The sequence below is a fragment of the Phascolarctos cinereus genome, unplaced genomic scaffold (assembly GCF_003287225.1).
Source record: "Phascolarctos cinereus isolate Bilbo 61053 unplaced genomic scaffold, phaCin_HiC Scaffold_7;HRSCAF=346, whole genome shotgun sequence".
Classification (NCBI taxonomy): domain Eukaryota; kingdom Metazoa; phylum Chordata; class Mammalia; order Diprotodontia; family Phascolarctidae; genus Phascolarctos; species Phascolarctos cinereus.
Genome location: NW_027556180.1, coordinates 12,484,408 through 12,498,183, shown reverse-complemented (window position 1 = coordinate 12,498,183; position 13,776 = coordinate 12,484,408). Strand labels below are relative to the sequence as shown.

The window sequence follows — 13,776 nt, the reverse complement described above, 5'->3', positions numbered from 1 at the left end:
AAAGTCGCTTAGCTTCTGTCAAACTAAGTTTCCCAACCTAATAAACAAGAACCAGGAACAACAGAGAGTCAGATTTAGATGCAATGTCAGAAAAAAAAAAGTCTTAATTATCAGAGTCATTGAAAAATGGAATGGCTGCTTGGGGTGGTGATGGGTTTGTCATCCTCATGGGATGGCCTCTCCCGTGAGAGGCTGTATGACCACCATAAACCCTATTGTGGAAAGGTTGGACTAGATGCTGCTGGGAGTCAATGACTCTGTGACTCAGTATCTTTATCTGTAAAATGGGTGTAATAATAGCACCGAGCTCCCAGGGTTGTTGTGAGGTTCAGATGAGATGATGTATGTAAAGTGCTTTTGTAAATCTTTTTGACGAACCTGCACTTTTGTAAAGTGCTGGATAAATGCCAGCTATTACTGTGATTATCATTGGTTCCCAGCAGGGTGAGGCACAGAAGCAGGAGGGGAAAGAATCTGAACGTGGGGAGCAAGGGAGGGCTGCCCGCCATCCGGGTCCTCAAGACAACCTGGGTGATCCAATTTAGGTTGGACACAGCTAGGCGCTGGGCTCGTTTCGGGCTCCTGGCAATTTGGCCCCAATAAGAGATTCATGGGATTTAAATCTGGAGGGAACTCGAGAAGAATCTAATCCAACAGCCCTCAATTCTTGAAGCCACTCTTAAGTGAATGAATAAGTATTTATTAAGTACTTACTGTATGCAAAACACAATGCTTCTAACACTCTTTAGCTATGGTAGGCTCCTGTCCAATCTGGACTATTAAAGGTGGTGCCCAGGGCAAAGAAGCAGTTTTAATTCCCAGATTTGTGCATAGTACAAAGTTGGGCTGGCTCTGCCACCTACCATTATCTCCTCCCTTCATGATCTCCACTGTGGGCCACAAGGTCAATAGACGGCCTGGGATTTGTGTGCTCACACATGATAACTTCTCTCCACTCACATGACCACGACCCTCACATTTTAGGCCCAAATTACTGCTCACCTGGACTATTGAAGTGGCCTTCTAATTGGTCTTCCCACCTCTGGTCTCTTCTCTACAATCCAGCCACCACCCAGCTGCCATATTGGTACTTTAAAGCCTAAATCTGACTCCATACCTCCATAAAAGCCGGTGGTTCCCTATTACTTGTTTTTGGAGGCATCGCGTTTAAGTGACTTGCCCAGGGTCATACAGCTAGTAAGTGCTTGACGCAGGGTTTGAGCTCAGGTTCTCCTGACTTCAGAGCCCATGCTTTATCCATTGTGCCGCCTAGCTGATGCTGTCCCTATTACTTCTAAGGTCAAATACAAACTCTTCCATTGGACTTGGAAAACCCTTCACAACTTGGCCCCAATTGCCCTGGATCCCTGAAAGTTAGCTCTTCTACTCCACCTACAAGAGAGAAGGGCTACAGTGGAACCCCAAGCTCCTATCAGAACTCTGTGTGATCTGGGGAAAGTGACTTTAACTTTCCTGTGCCTCAGTTTCCCCCTCTATAAAATGAGGGGGCAGGACCCTGTGATCTTGGAGGCCCCTTAAAGCTCAAGATGTAGGATCTTTGAACCCAAAAACAGGTACCAAGACATCCACCAATCCAGATTAAAGACAGGAGCTGCCATCTTCTACCATCTCATGGAGCCAATTCTTTGCAAGATTGGACCTGAATTTCTTTTGGTTTCCAGTTAAAGGATATTATAACTGAAAACACAATTAAAGCATGAAAGATCGAGTGAGCAGGGAGGTGGCCCAGGCCTCTGACATCAGAGGAGGATACATGCTTCCTTCCCAACTGGGACTTTGCAGCCTTCTTTCAGCCCAGACCATACCACAAACATCTCCATCCCCTCCTTAGTATCTCATCCTTGTGGTGCCCCTCTCCTGAGGTCTGCCTTCCCTGGTATAGCTGGAGGACAGGCCACCCACTCTACACTATCCTCTTCCCCCATTGTCCCTTGGGGCCTCTTTGCTGTCAACACAGCTCCCCCTCCATTCCTACTTTTGCCCTGGGTGAGAGATCTCTTAATTATAGCCCTGGACAGAGGATGCAGCAATAATAAGAAGGACTCTCCTTTTAGAAGCTTTGTTTATTAAAATAGTTTCTTAACAGGAAGCCACAAGTTTGGCAATAGCACCTCTCAAATCACATTTCTCTTTGCTGTGACAGATCAACCCAGAAGGCAGAGCATACAGTGACTGCCATCTCGTGTCTGTTGAGTGTCAAGGCAGGGCACTGAGATCCTTGGTCAGAATGTGGGAGTCACTAGCATTGTCCATCCAATGTGACATTCCTCCCTCCCCTTCTGTCTTGTAAGGTAGGGGGAAGAGGGGGGATTTTAGGAATTCTTTTTTTGTGTGCTTCACAGCCTAAACTAGGAGAAATACCAAAAAAAGGCATTTTTTTCCTCAATTCCCACCCCATTCCTCAGCTTTGACAAAATGGCAGCCCTGTTTCCTATCCCCCTCTGCTAAGGTTGTATAGATAGGAACACTTGTCAAATATGGTTTAATTCCAGAGCTGGGAACAAGGTTAGACCTTGAAATACCTGATCCTTCCTGGACACAGAGGGATTGCTGGTGCAGCAGGCCCAGCACCTGGTATAACAGGCTTAGGACCTAGTGCACCAGGCCCTCGGGGAGGGCCATGTTCCCCAGAGGCAGATTCAAAGGAGCCCACCCCAATAATGGAATGCCTGAGGTCATGATGGGGCAAATGGCTCAAAATGGGCTTTGCAGGGAATACAGGGGGTCTGCCAACCACAGCAGGTCCCACAGCCACGGCAGGTCCAGGTCCAGCAACCACGGGAGTTCCGGCAGCCACAGTGGGTCCCACAGTGGGTCCTGCTCCATCAGGTTGGGGTTGGGGTACCACAGGCTGGAAAACAAAGGCATTCAATGATCGTGCTGGTCGTCAGGGCATTGGAGATGTAGGGCAGGACCCAGGATGACTCTTACCTCCCTCCCCCTCACGTGTTGATGCCAGTGACCAAAATAAGCTGGAGGGTAGCCTGGGGCATCTAGAAAATGAATGGCCAGGCAGCTCTCCCCAGCTGATGGGAAGTGAGGATAGAATGGGAGCCCAGCCTCCCCCAACCAGGGCAAGTGAAGTTTTTATTTTGTCTTTTTGTTCTCAGCACCTAGACTAGTGCCTGGCACATCACAGGTGCTTAATAAATGCATGTCAATTGGTATGCAAGTTGTGTTCCACTGCAGTGCCAAGGTTACCTGTCGCCCTTCCCATATGAGTCATGGCAGCTCCCCATCATTCTTAGAGCCCCAAAGCATGGAGCCAGGCCTGCCCCCTTGGAGTCGCTGTCCCAGCTCAGTCCGTGGCTCAGCCCTTGGCTAACCCAGGTCTACAGTAATGATAGTGGGTGCTTCTTGGGCTTTTACACCCCACTGTTGCTCTCAACAACCCCCTGAGGTATGGGGGCCCTCTCTATTTCATAGAGCAGGAAACTGAGGCCCAGAGACAGGAAAATGACTTGTTTGTGGTCACTCAAAGTCAGAAGTAGCAGAGCAGATTTGAACCCAGATGCAGAGCCTTTTTCTACTCTCTCAGCACAGAGTCACTGAGAGGCAGATGTCTTTCCTGAGGCGAGGTGGCCAGACTTTGATGTTTTCTTTGGCGGCATGTAAGGGCAGCCATCATCCGTGGCTCCCAGGTAACTGCTTGCCACTGAATCATCACCTGAGGATGCCCCCTGGCAGCTTCCTGATCAGAGCTCATCTCTAGGATGCCCAAGGTCCCTTCTGATGCTGCCAGTCTAGTAGCTAAGATCTGCCACAACAGGGTCACCTCAAAAGCCTCAATCCCCAGGCACAAGTCTGGGAAACATGTCCCCAAGGGACACCTGACTTTGTGAGGGAGCCAAGAAACACCAGAGCTGGAGTTTCTGCGTGGGTCAACCACAAGTCCTGCAGGAGCTGGCTTGAGGTGCGCAGATTACTGCGTCTTCCTCACTTTCTTTAAGCTTCATGGTAATCCCATGAGAGGGCAGTGTGGTGTAATGGATAGAGTCGGGAAGGCCTGGCCTTCCTGGGCAAATCACTTCAGCTTCTTAGTGCTCCAGACACCAAAAACTAAAGTTAACGTTCCAGGAGAGGCTGCTACATGACCCTGTGGACAGAGCCTCGGACTTGGAGTCAGGAAGACCCGGGTTTAAATCCTGGCCACTGGCATTTAATCACTGTGCGACCCCGGGTAAGTCATTTCTCCTTGTTCTCTCCAGACAACAGACACAGAGCTAAGATTCTTAAATGTGAAAGCCGGTGACCCCGTGGCTGGAGAAGAAGTCAGCCATGAAGAGCTGCACTAAAAGAAAGTGGTCTGTGTCTAGACCAGCTGGGATCCTGGTGCGAGGACAGCAGCATGAGTGAGTTCAGCACGCCAGGTCAGCCTGGAGAAGAGCACATGGATAGGGGCTGCATCACATGCCCGTTTCCCAGATCTTCCCAAGGAGAAGTTAACAAAATCCACATCCTCCTCATTACCAGGGATGCCTGGGAGAATCTGAAGGTGACGCTCAACATGCTACAAGTGAGGATAAAGATAAAGTCCGTACCACGGTTCCAAAGACCACACAGGAGGCAGCAACATCTTCCCCACCAACTTTCTCGGTCAGTGTTGCCTTGCAGAAGCCATGCTGTTTTCCAAAAGAAGGGAAAAGATGTCAGTGGTGAAAGGCAACTGGTCTCTCCTTCAGCCTCCCTGGGACTCCTCCCCGATTTCAAACCCAGATGGAGACACAAAGTGGTCTCTTCCATTTTCCAACATCAATGATGTTTTTGTTCTTTTCCATCTCACTCTTTCCTATCCCCATGGACCTGGGGTGCTCTGGATGGAGATGCTCAACTCTGACTCCCAGCTGGATGGGTTTAGCAGAAATGTCCTGGGATTTTAGCCCTAGATCTGAAAGGGACCATAGCTGGTCCAACTTCCTTATCCAACAGAGCAAGCAGAGTGAGGCTCAGGGTTCGAGTGGCATGCCACTGGATCACAAAGGGGGTAGCTAGAGGTGGAAGGAACTGCAGAGGTCAGCCAGTCCACACCCCTCATCTTAGAGTTGAGGAAGCTGAGGCCCAAAGGGGCTCCTACATAGCAGTAAGTGCCAGAGGCCTGAGACCTCTGACTTCAAAGGCAGTGAGGGCTCCCATGTTTAGAGGAGAAAAGCCGCTACCTGAACAAGAATCCTCCCTAAAATGCCAAAGTGGATTGGGCTACCTGTGGGCTGAGTGTGCCCCTCCCCTCACTAGAGAGGCCCCTTCCCACCCTGGGACCCTGGGATCCAGTGGCTGAGGGTCTTTTTTGAGAAGCAGCCTGGCAAAGTGGAAGGGACTCATCAGTGAGATGGCTGCTGGGGGACGATTTGGGGGAAGGATGTGAGAAGAAATAAGAACCAGTGCCCAATCCCAGCTCCTAGAAGTAGTGAAGCCTGGCAGGAGTACTTCCCTGGTGCCATGACATCTCAGGCTGAGCTCCAGGCCAGCCCCACTGGACTCTCTTTACCTGGTCTGCCAGCAGGTTGCAGGCAGCTGGCTCAGCCGCGTCTTTTGGCGAACAGTCAGTGGGTCCCACCACAAACTCCACGTAGACAGAAGAGTGGAGGGGCTGAAGACAGCAACAAAGAGAAGTGAAAACACCCATGAGGGTGTCCCAACGACCTCCATAACCACAGCGCTCTTCCTATAATGACCTTGAGAGGAGGGCAAATGTCATCCTTCCCACTTCACAGGTAAGCAAACTGAGGCCCAGAGCAGAAGAGGAGTTCCAAGCTCAGAGCTCTTTCCAACATACTGTGGGCCTAAGTAGAAAAGGGAAGGGGGGGGGAATCTGGGAGGGCATCCCAATTCTTGGCAAAAAGGGTCTGAAACCAGCCCCTTTTGGGGGGGGCTGTAGCTGTTGACAAGCCATTTCATTGGCTTATTTCACAGACTCATAAAGAGGGAAGAGATGTCTGAGTCTCACATCCTTCTTTTAAGAGTCGAGGGACTGTGATTCACCCAAGGTCAGCCAGTCTGACCTGGGCCCACGTCTCCCAAGACCCACCTGTGCCAGGCTACAGGACAGTGATAGGGAAGAAGAAAAAAAATATTGATGGACACCAAAGCATTGTTTCACAGAGGATTAAAGAATCATGACAGTGGGATGATTAATACTAATAATATATTATTAACACCAAACAATATAAATAATAAAGAAGAGGCAACACAGACCACACTGTGGGTAGAAAGCCAGTCTGAGCAGCACAAAGATAGATTCAGCTCCTGTCTCTGACACCCAACAAGCATTGATTAAGCACTTACTACGTGCCAGGCACTGGGCTAAGCACTGGGGATACAAAGAGAGGCAAAAGATAGTCCCTGCCCCTGGGGAGCTTACAGTCTAATGAGAAAGAGCAGATATGAATAACTAGGTGCATAAGATAGATTAGATAAATGGACAGAAAGAGAGACAAAGAGAGGAGGGGGAGAGAGAAGAAAGACAGAGAAAAGGAAGGGAGAGAGAAAAGGAGAGAAGAGGAGAGGAGAGGAGAGGAGAGGAGAGGAGAGGAGAGGAGAGGAGAGGAGAGGAGAGGAGAGAAGGGGAGAGGAGAGGAGGGGAGAGGAGAGGAGAGGAGAGGAGAGGAGAGGAGAGGAGAGGAGAGGAGAGGAGAGGAGAGGAGAGGGGAGGGGAGGAGAGGGGAGGAGAGGAGAGGGGAGGAGAGGGGAGGAGAGGAGAGGGGAGGAGAGGGGAGGGGAGGGGAGGGGAGGGGAGGGGAGGGGAGGGGAGGGAAGAGGGAGAGAGAGAGAGAGAGAGAGAGAGAGAGAGAGAGAGAGAGAGAGAGAGATGGCTCTGTGTGACCCTAGACAAGTCCCTTAACTTCTCCATAGCGGAAGCAACTCTCTAAGACTAGGAAGTTGAAGGCAAGTGGATGAGTGCTATCTGTACTGGGGGAGGAGTTTCCTCATCAAGAATTCTCCTATACCAATGAAATCTTAGTTTCTATCCCAAGCCTATCTACTAAAAGGAAATATTTCCTATAATATTCAGTCATTTATTATAATGGTATGATATGATTCTATTAATAAAATAACAGAAATTCTTGGGAGACATTGCTCACTAGTATCTCTGACAATTTAAGTCAGTCCCACACACGCTTTAAGAAAGCAGATGAGGGAGGCAGTAATATCTAAGGGAAAGAGTCCCAGCTCTGGAGTCACCTCCCACTTCAGACGCCTGCTCTACCTGTGGCTTTTACCTCCTTGGACCTCAGTTTCCCCCTCTGTAGAATGAGGGGGGTTGATGTAGGATATTTGGCTGGATTGACTCACAGCCTAAGTAATCAAACATCTTCCTGACTAGAAGGCTCCCCACGGTTGGTGGGACTCTCTCCTTGCTCCCCAAATGATAGTCGATGTGACTCCCCCCTAGAATGTATTCTCCCTGAGGGGAAGAATTGTCTCCTTTGGCTACCTTCCAGTACCCAGCTCAGCAGGGCACCTATCCCAGCACTTGGCATAAAGTAGGCGCCTAATAAATGTTTATTGGCTTGGATTGCATTGGATGCCGTGGATCCTTGTGGCTCTCTCTCTACCAGGAGTCTTTTTTCTCTCTCGCTGAAGCCCCTGCCTCCCGGCCAGCTCCCATCTGAGTCACCCCCCATTCCCTTCTCCATTCTCCTAGCCCACCAGATCTGCTGTAAACATGCCTACATGCAGTGACATCCTATATATAGTAGTGTCCACTATATTATGCTATATAATATTGTTATATTATAATATAGTAGTTATTATTGATGTAACTTTGTATACTATATGTGTGCGGAATATATACATTGTACTTGTGTCTCATTATATCGGTATATTATACTATGTTATATATACTATGATACTACTATAGACATATAGGAATATGTCTCTATTACCAGAACCAGAGGTGTCAGTGTTCACCAAGGTTTGGCCAATCCCTGAGTTCCCCACCCAAGCCTACACTAGAACCCAGCCTGTCTTACCGTGAGCTGAGCCCTGGAAATCTCTAGAAGTTTGAAATAACTAGTGTGGTTCTGGGCATTGAAGGCAGCCACAGCAGCATCAACAGTGTGGAGCACCTTGGTGTCATTCAAGGGGGCCAGCAGGGCACAGTCCAGGCAGATTTTACGCACGTCTTCTGCTGAGTCTATCAGAAAAGAGAAGAAACTGCATTTCATGGCTAGCCATCCCTTTGGTCCTCTTCTACACTGGCCAGTTACTTCTGAGATGATGAAGAACCTCCCCAGGAGCTTCTGTCATCTTCTGTGCTCCTTGTTAGAGCTTAGAGATGCTTGGGTTCCTTCCTTCCTTCCACCTCCTAGCATCCTCAGCTCCCTTCAAGACTCAGTTCAAGCAGAGCCTTCTACATGAAGCTGCGTGACCCTGGTCCTCAGTTTCCTCATCTGTAAGTGAGAGGAATGGACTTGATGGTCCCTGAGGTCTCCTTCTAAGATTCTGAGACAAGGGGATTCTAAAATCTCATTGCAGCTCCATGATGTTATAATATGTCATTTCAGCTTTTCACTAACTGGTGTTAGAACTGGTGGTTTTATTCTAGCCACTAGCATCATGTAAAGATTTTTCAAAGCCTTTGAAAATGAAACATTGTTGTTAGACTTCGGTATATCCTCTTTCTCCTACTTCTTATGAATTTATTCAGCCTTTGGATCCTTGCCAAACAATTGGCCAAAATCTGAAAATCTCCAACTCCAGGAAATTTAAGTATGGAAAGACCTCATCCCAGGACCCTTTCTATAGAGTTAAAAAAAGGGGCAGGGAGATTATATTCATTAATAGTGAAGCAACTTTACCAGAAACATTTTCTGGCCTCATTCTCCATCACTGGCCTCCAGAACCATACCTGGACTGGACTCACACTTGGCATTCGATACCACAAACTGGTTGTCAAGTTTCAGCACATTGACATCACAGTCTCCTTCCACAGCCTAGAGAAAGATAAGCCGAGTCACACCTTGATCTCTCAAGGAGAAAAGCAGAGGAGCTGGGGGGAGGCCAGGGACCTTTCTTGGAAAGAAGGAAGGGGGGAAGAAAGGAAGGAAGGAAGGAAGGAAGGAAGGAAGGAAGGAAGGAAGGAAGGAAGAAGAAGAAGAAAGAAGAAGAAGAAGAAGAAGAAGAAGAAGAAGAAGAAGAAGAAGAAGAAGAAGTGGTGGAAGAAGAAGAAAAGAAAGGAAGGAAGGAGGCGGAGAAGGACAAGAAGGCGAAAGAAGAAGACAATTGCGGGGGGGAAGGAAGAGGGAGGAGAAAAGAGATATAGAAAGAGGGACAGGCTCCAATATTTACTTCTGGTGGCCTGGTGCCCACCCATTATTGAAATGAGAATCTAGAAAAACACTACCTAGGTAACTGGACCTTGCAAACACTGATGGGAGGCTTGGAAAACCTTTGAAAGCTGCCTCACCCTGAAGCCAGGTCTGGAGTGATTGGGGCACCTGGAAGTGAGTGTTTCAAAATGAACTCAGGTAAGAAAGAATCGAGACTGAGCCCAAATTTCCGAGGGGGCAGCGAATGGGCTCCTCTCTGCCTCCCCACCTTCCACAGACATTGGTGAAGTCAGAACTCACGTGTTCTGTCAGCTGCCTCACAGTGCAGTTTTCCAGTGGGGTTGGGTCCAGCACATGGCAGGTGGTTTCCAACAAGTCAATCTCCATTGAATACACCTCTCCCACGGGCTTCTGCAGGAAGAACCAGTGAGGATGAATAAGCATGACTGGGCACAGATCATTAGCACTGCCTCAACATTTGCCTGCCTGGTAGGTAGCAGGGACTCAATAGTGCCCCTGAGAAAGAGAGAAACGTGGTCCCTAAAAATGAACCTCGAAAAGGGCAACCTTCCATTTCTCATTCTGAGTGCTCTTTGTGGGAGTCAAAATGACTTTTTAATCTGCCAAGGCCTTTCCACCCTGGCTCCAATCTCTCTTTTCAGCCTTATTATCATGACCCTTCTTCACTCTACAATCTGGTCCCAAAGGCTGTTTTGCTGTGCCTCCCACATGACGTCTTCCATCTCCATCCCTTGGCACTGGCTGTCCGCCATGCCTGCCACGCTGTCCCCACTCACTTTCTTGGCTGAGAATTCCTCACTTCCTTCAAAGTTCTGTTTAAATGCTGCCACCCACGAGGCCCCTCTTAATCCCGCTTTCCCTCATCCCGTCCTCCAACTGCTGGAATTACCTTGTATTCAATTTGCATATGCTTATAGGCCTGTATTATCTCCCCTGCAGAATGTAAACTCAAGGGTTGGTTTCATCTTTTGGTCCTGGCATCCTTGGTGCCCAGGCCAGGATGCTTGATGATTCACTGAAGGGTCATATTACACTTATTAGGGGGTTTTACAGATTAAAAGCTCCCAGTAAATAATGACCTGAGGGCCAGAAAGGATGAGAGTTCAGTACAATGGTCTCCCTTTCTCTTCTCTCTTCCTCTTGCTTCTTCCTCCTTCTCTCTCCCTTTCTCTCCATCTTTTTTTTGGGGGGGCAGGCAATGGGGTTAAGTGACTTGCCTAAGGTCACACAGCCAGTAAGTGTTATGTGTCTGAGGCTGGATTTGAACTCAGGTCCTCCTGAATCCAGGGCCACCTAGCTGCCCCTCCATCTTCTCTTCCTTCCTAAGCATCCAATGGTCTTCACATGTTTGCCTGTACTTTCTGCCTTTCTGAATTTCCTCTCCTTATAGCCCACAAGCAAATTAACTACCTAAAGCCCTTGTCCCAGAGTTCATAGAGTGCTGAGTCCAGATATTTGCTAGATAGATGTGGGTTACCTTGGGAAAGTCATTCAGTTTCTCCTGTGAGCTGTTTCTTCATGTATAATGTGTATTTGTGTGTATGTATAAGAGATTACCTGCCAAATCCCCTCCTTCTCTAAATCTCATGATTATGGTATGTCCATCTTTGAGAAGCAGCATAGGATGTTGGGGTAGGGGAATCACAGTCAATATTCAATTTGGAGTCAGAATCCCAACTTCCTGTAATTGCTGCGGTGGCAGGCAGGGACCTTGAGTAAGTTACGTCTCTCTAGGCATCATCAGTAAAATGAGTGGGGCTGCTTTCTGGAGGCTGTAAAATCCTTAACATCTCTGAATTCAGCATCCTACCAGATTACAAATTCCATAAGGACAGACCTGTTCCTTATAAGGTACCTGTGTGTCCCTCCTTCGTCCCCTCCCCCTGCGGGACCAAGGGTAGGATCTCACCTTTGGCAATCTTTAAATTGAGGTTTATTGAGACAATGACCCTCACTCAGATGGGAAGCCTTCTTCCAAAGTGGACAATAGAGCCACACAAACACAATGTCTCAAAGCCCAATTAACTGAGCAATATCAGATGACTTGACCCGTCTTTTAATTACATTTTGAGCAATTCTGCCTTTCCAACTCAAAGAAAGTGGTTTTATTGCACAAGCTTCTTATGCCTCAGAATAGAGCAAATTAGCCAGGAGTGTGCTGGTAAGTATTTAACAACCAGCTCTCTGAGAAAAAACACAAGATGGACTTTTTAAATTAATCTGCATTATTAACATTTCCACAATACTTTCTCAAGTTTAGACAATCAAGCAAACCATAAATGAACCCTCACTTGTAGCTGATTTCCCAGGAGTAAATGCTCACACTGAAAACTGAAGCCCTGCCTGCGAGCCCTGCCACGCTGCCCAGGAAGGCAGACCAAGGTCCTTTCCAGTGCTGTGACCCTGTGATTCACATGACAACCCTGGCTCCAGCCCCACCCCCCAGAATTTAGCCAATCATTGAGCACTGTGGCTCGGGAGTTGATGTCTAGATGTCACCATCAAAGACCAAACTCCAGGTGAATACAACCTTCCCTCTACAAAGCTTCATCTTTGGTGCATTGTCTTGTTTTTGGCCTATGTACTCCTCAGGAATCTGGGCTAGAGACAGAATAAATGGTTTGCCAGGCAGGGATGCTCTGGAGGCAAGAACCTGTCTCCTAAATTCCACGCCAACTCTCTTTCCAATAGAACATCCTTCTCATGTCCTGCTGCCTTCAGCTAATCATTTAAAAGCAGCCTTCTGTCCCTTGTGACTTCCCCTGATGGAATGTCAGATCCTTGAGGCCAGAGTGCTGCATCCCCAAAGCAAGGAGTCCTGTCTTCTGATCTAGCATGCTTTCTATGATACAACACTTCCTCTGGAGAAGCTGTGCCCAAAGAGAAAGACATGGACAAACTTGCCCCATCTTGAAAAGGATGAAGATGGCGAGGCAGATCTGGGCATAACGCTGTCCAACTCTTGTAAATGATAGTCAGAATTCCAACCCAACCCTCTGACTCCCAGTCCAGTTCTGCTTGCTCTCCAACTGGAGTAGCCCCCAACCCAGGGCTCTAGGGCATGGGTCACTTACCCAGAATAGCCTCCCACCCAGACTCCTAGGGCATGGGTCGCTTACCCTCTGGTACACTCTCACTTTGTCAATCTGATTCAGAGTGTACTTGTATCCGTGTCTGTGGTTGCTGTTGACATACTGTACGGCTGCCCAGGCAGCCTGTTCTACCTCTGGGTCATCACAGTTTGGGTCCCTCACCGGGGGAGGAAGAGGACTTCTAGCAGTAGCATAGCTCAGAAGCTGAGCTAGGCAGATGAAGGCTACCAAGGACCTCATGGCTGGGTCCAGGACAGACGCTGGCCCCCTCAGGTCTATCACTGGAAAGGTGGACGAGCGCAGAGGCTTCTGCTCATTTATACATTGGAGGGGCTAGGAGCATTGCATAAGGGCTGGCTGCTCTTCCAAGAAACCCCTGCAAACAGCAGAAATGGAAAAGCAAACAAGGTCAGCACATTGCCAGATGCCCGATGGATTCTGCCAAAATCAACGTCCCCAGGGGTGGGGGGTGGGAGAGGAGATGCTCCAAAGTCTGCTCCCAGGGAGATGACTTTGGCACAAAGCAAAAATTCAGCATGGCAAGCAGGCCAGCGAGCCCGAGCCCCCAGGTGTGTTTGGTAGCAGAGGAGAGTGGCAGTCATTCTGGGGGAGGGGGAGGGGTCCTAGCACAGAATGGGTAAGGTTCTGAGATTGCCAGGTGGTCACCAATCTTAAGCTCTGTCACTGAGAGGCAGAATGTGTCATTGTAAGGATGCAGGGCTGAGTCAGGAGGGACTGGGGTTCAGACATTGTCCCCAACACTTGGTAGAAAGGTATCCACGGGCACAAGTCACTCAGCATTTTGAGCCTCGGTGCCCTCTGGGGTAAAAGGAGGGTAATGATATCTGCAGAGCAGTGGGAACAAATTCAAATAGAAACAGTTTCCTGTGGCAGTCTACTGGCTTAAAAGCCACACTTTAACCTTATCTATGCTTTATTGTATTTTCACTTCTTTAATTAATCGTTTCCCAACGTCATTTCACTCTGCTTCAGGCAACACCAAGGAGTGTGGGGGATGCATGTGGCCTGCAGGCTGTGAATCTGCACCTCTGCCCTAGAGCATCCTTCTGGGGTTGTCATAAGAATTATGGGGCCACAGGTCTAGAGCATACTTCTGGGGTTGTCACATGAATTACAGGGTCACAGCACTGGAAAGGACCTCAATCTGCGCTCCTGGGCAGCATGGTAAGGATAAGGGAAAGAGCCCTGACTCTGAAATCAGAGGACCTGGATTCCAATCCTGTCTCTGGTACATATGACCTTGAACAAGTCAGTCATTTAATTCACCATGGCCTCAGTTTCCTCATGTGTAAATGAGCAGATTGCCCTATATGGATGCTTAGGTCTTTTCTAACTCTGACCTCTAGGAGGAT

The 13,776-nt window shown here is 48.5% G+C and overlaps 1 protein-coding gene across 1 annotated transcript; it reads right to left on the bottom strand.

Moving 5' to 3' along the window:
• Positions 1-2,064: 2,064 nt before the first annotated feature.
• AHSG (alpha 2-HS glycoprotein) lies at positions 2,065-12,713 on the bottom strand. Its single transcript, XM_020988959.2, has 7 exons — positions 12,431-12,713; positions 9,591-9,701; positions 8,870-8,954; positions 7,992-8,155; positions 5,507-5,608; positions 4,563-4,643; positions 2,065-2,872 (listed from the first exon to the last, which is right to left on the bottom strand). Exons 1-7 carry the CDS (start codon positions 12,641-12,643, stop codon positions 2,528-2,530), a joined length of 1,101 nt encoding a protein of 366 aa, XP_020844618.1. The 5' UTR covers positions 12,644-12,713; the 3' UTR covers positions 2,065-2,527.
• Positions 12,714-13,776: the final 1,063 nt, after the last annotated feature.

Excerpts from the sequence above, each read along its gene's own strand:
- AHSG (XM_020988959.2), bottom strand. The coding sequence starts at position 12,643 with ATGAGGTCCTTGGTAGCCTTCATCTGCCTAGCTCAGCTTCTGAGCTAT. Across the intron at positions 8,955-9,590 it reads TGAGGCAGCTGACAGAACAC|GCTGTGGAAGGAGACTGTGA; the intron begins GTGAGTTCTGAC and ends ATCTTTCTCTAG. Across the intron at positions 5,609-7,991 it reads TTTCCAGGGCTCAGCTCACG|CCCCTCCACTCTTCTGTCTA; the intron begins GTAAGACAGGCT and ends TGCTGTCTTCAG.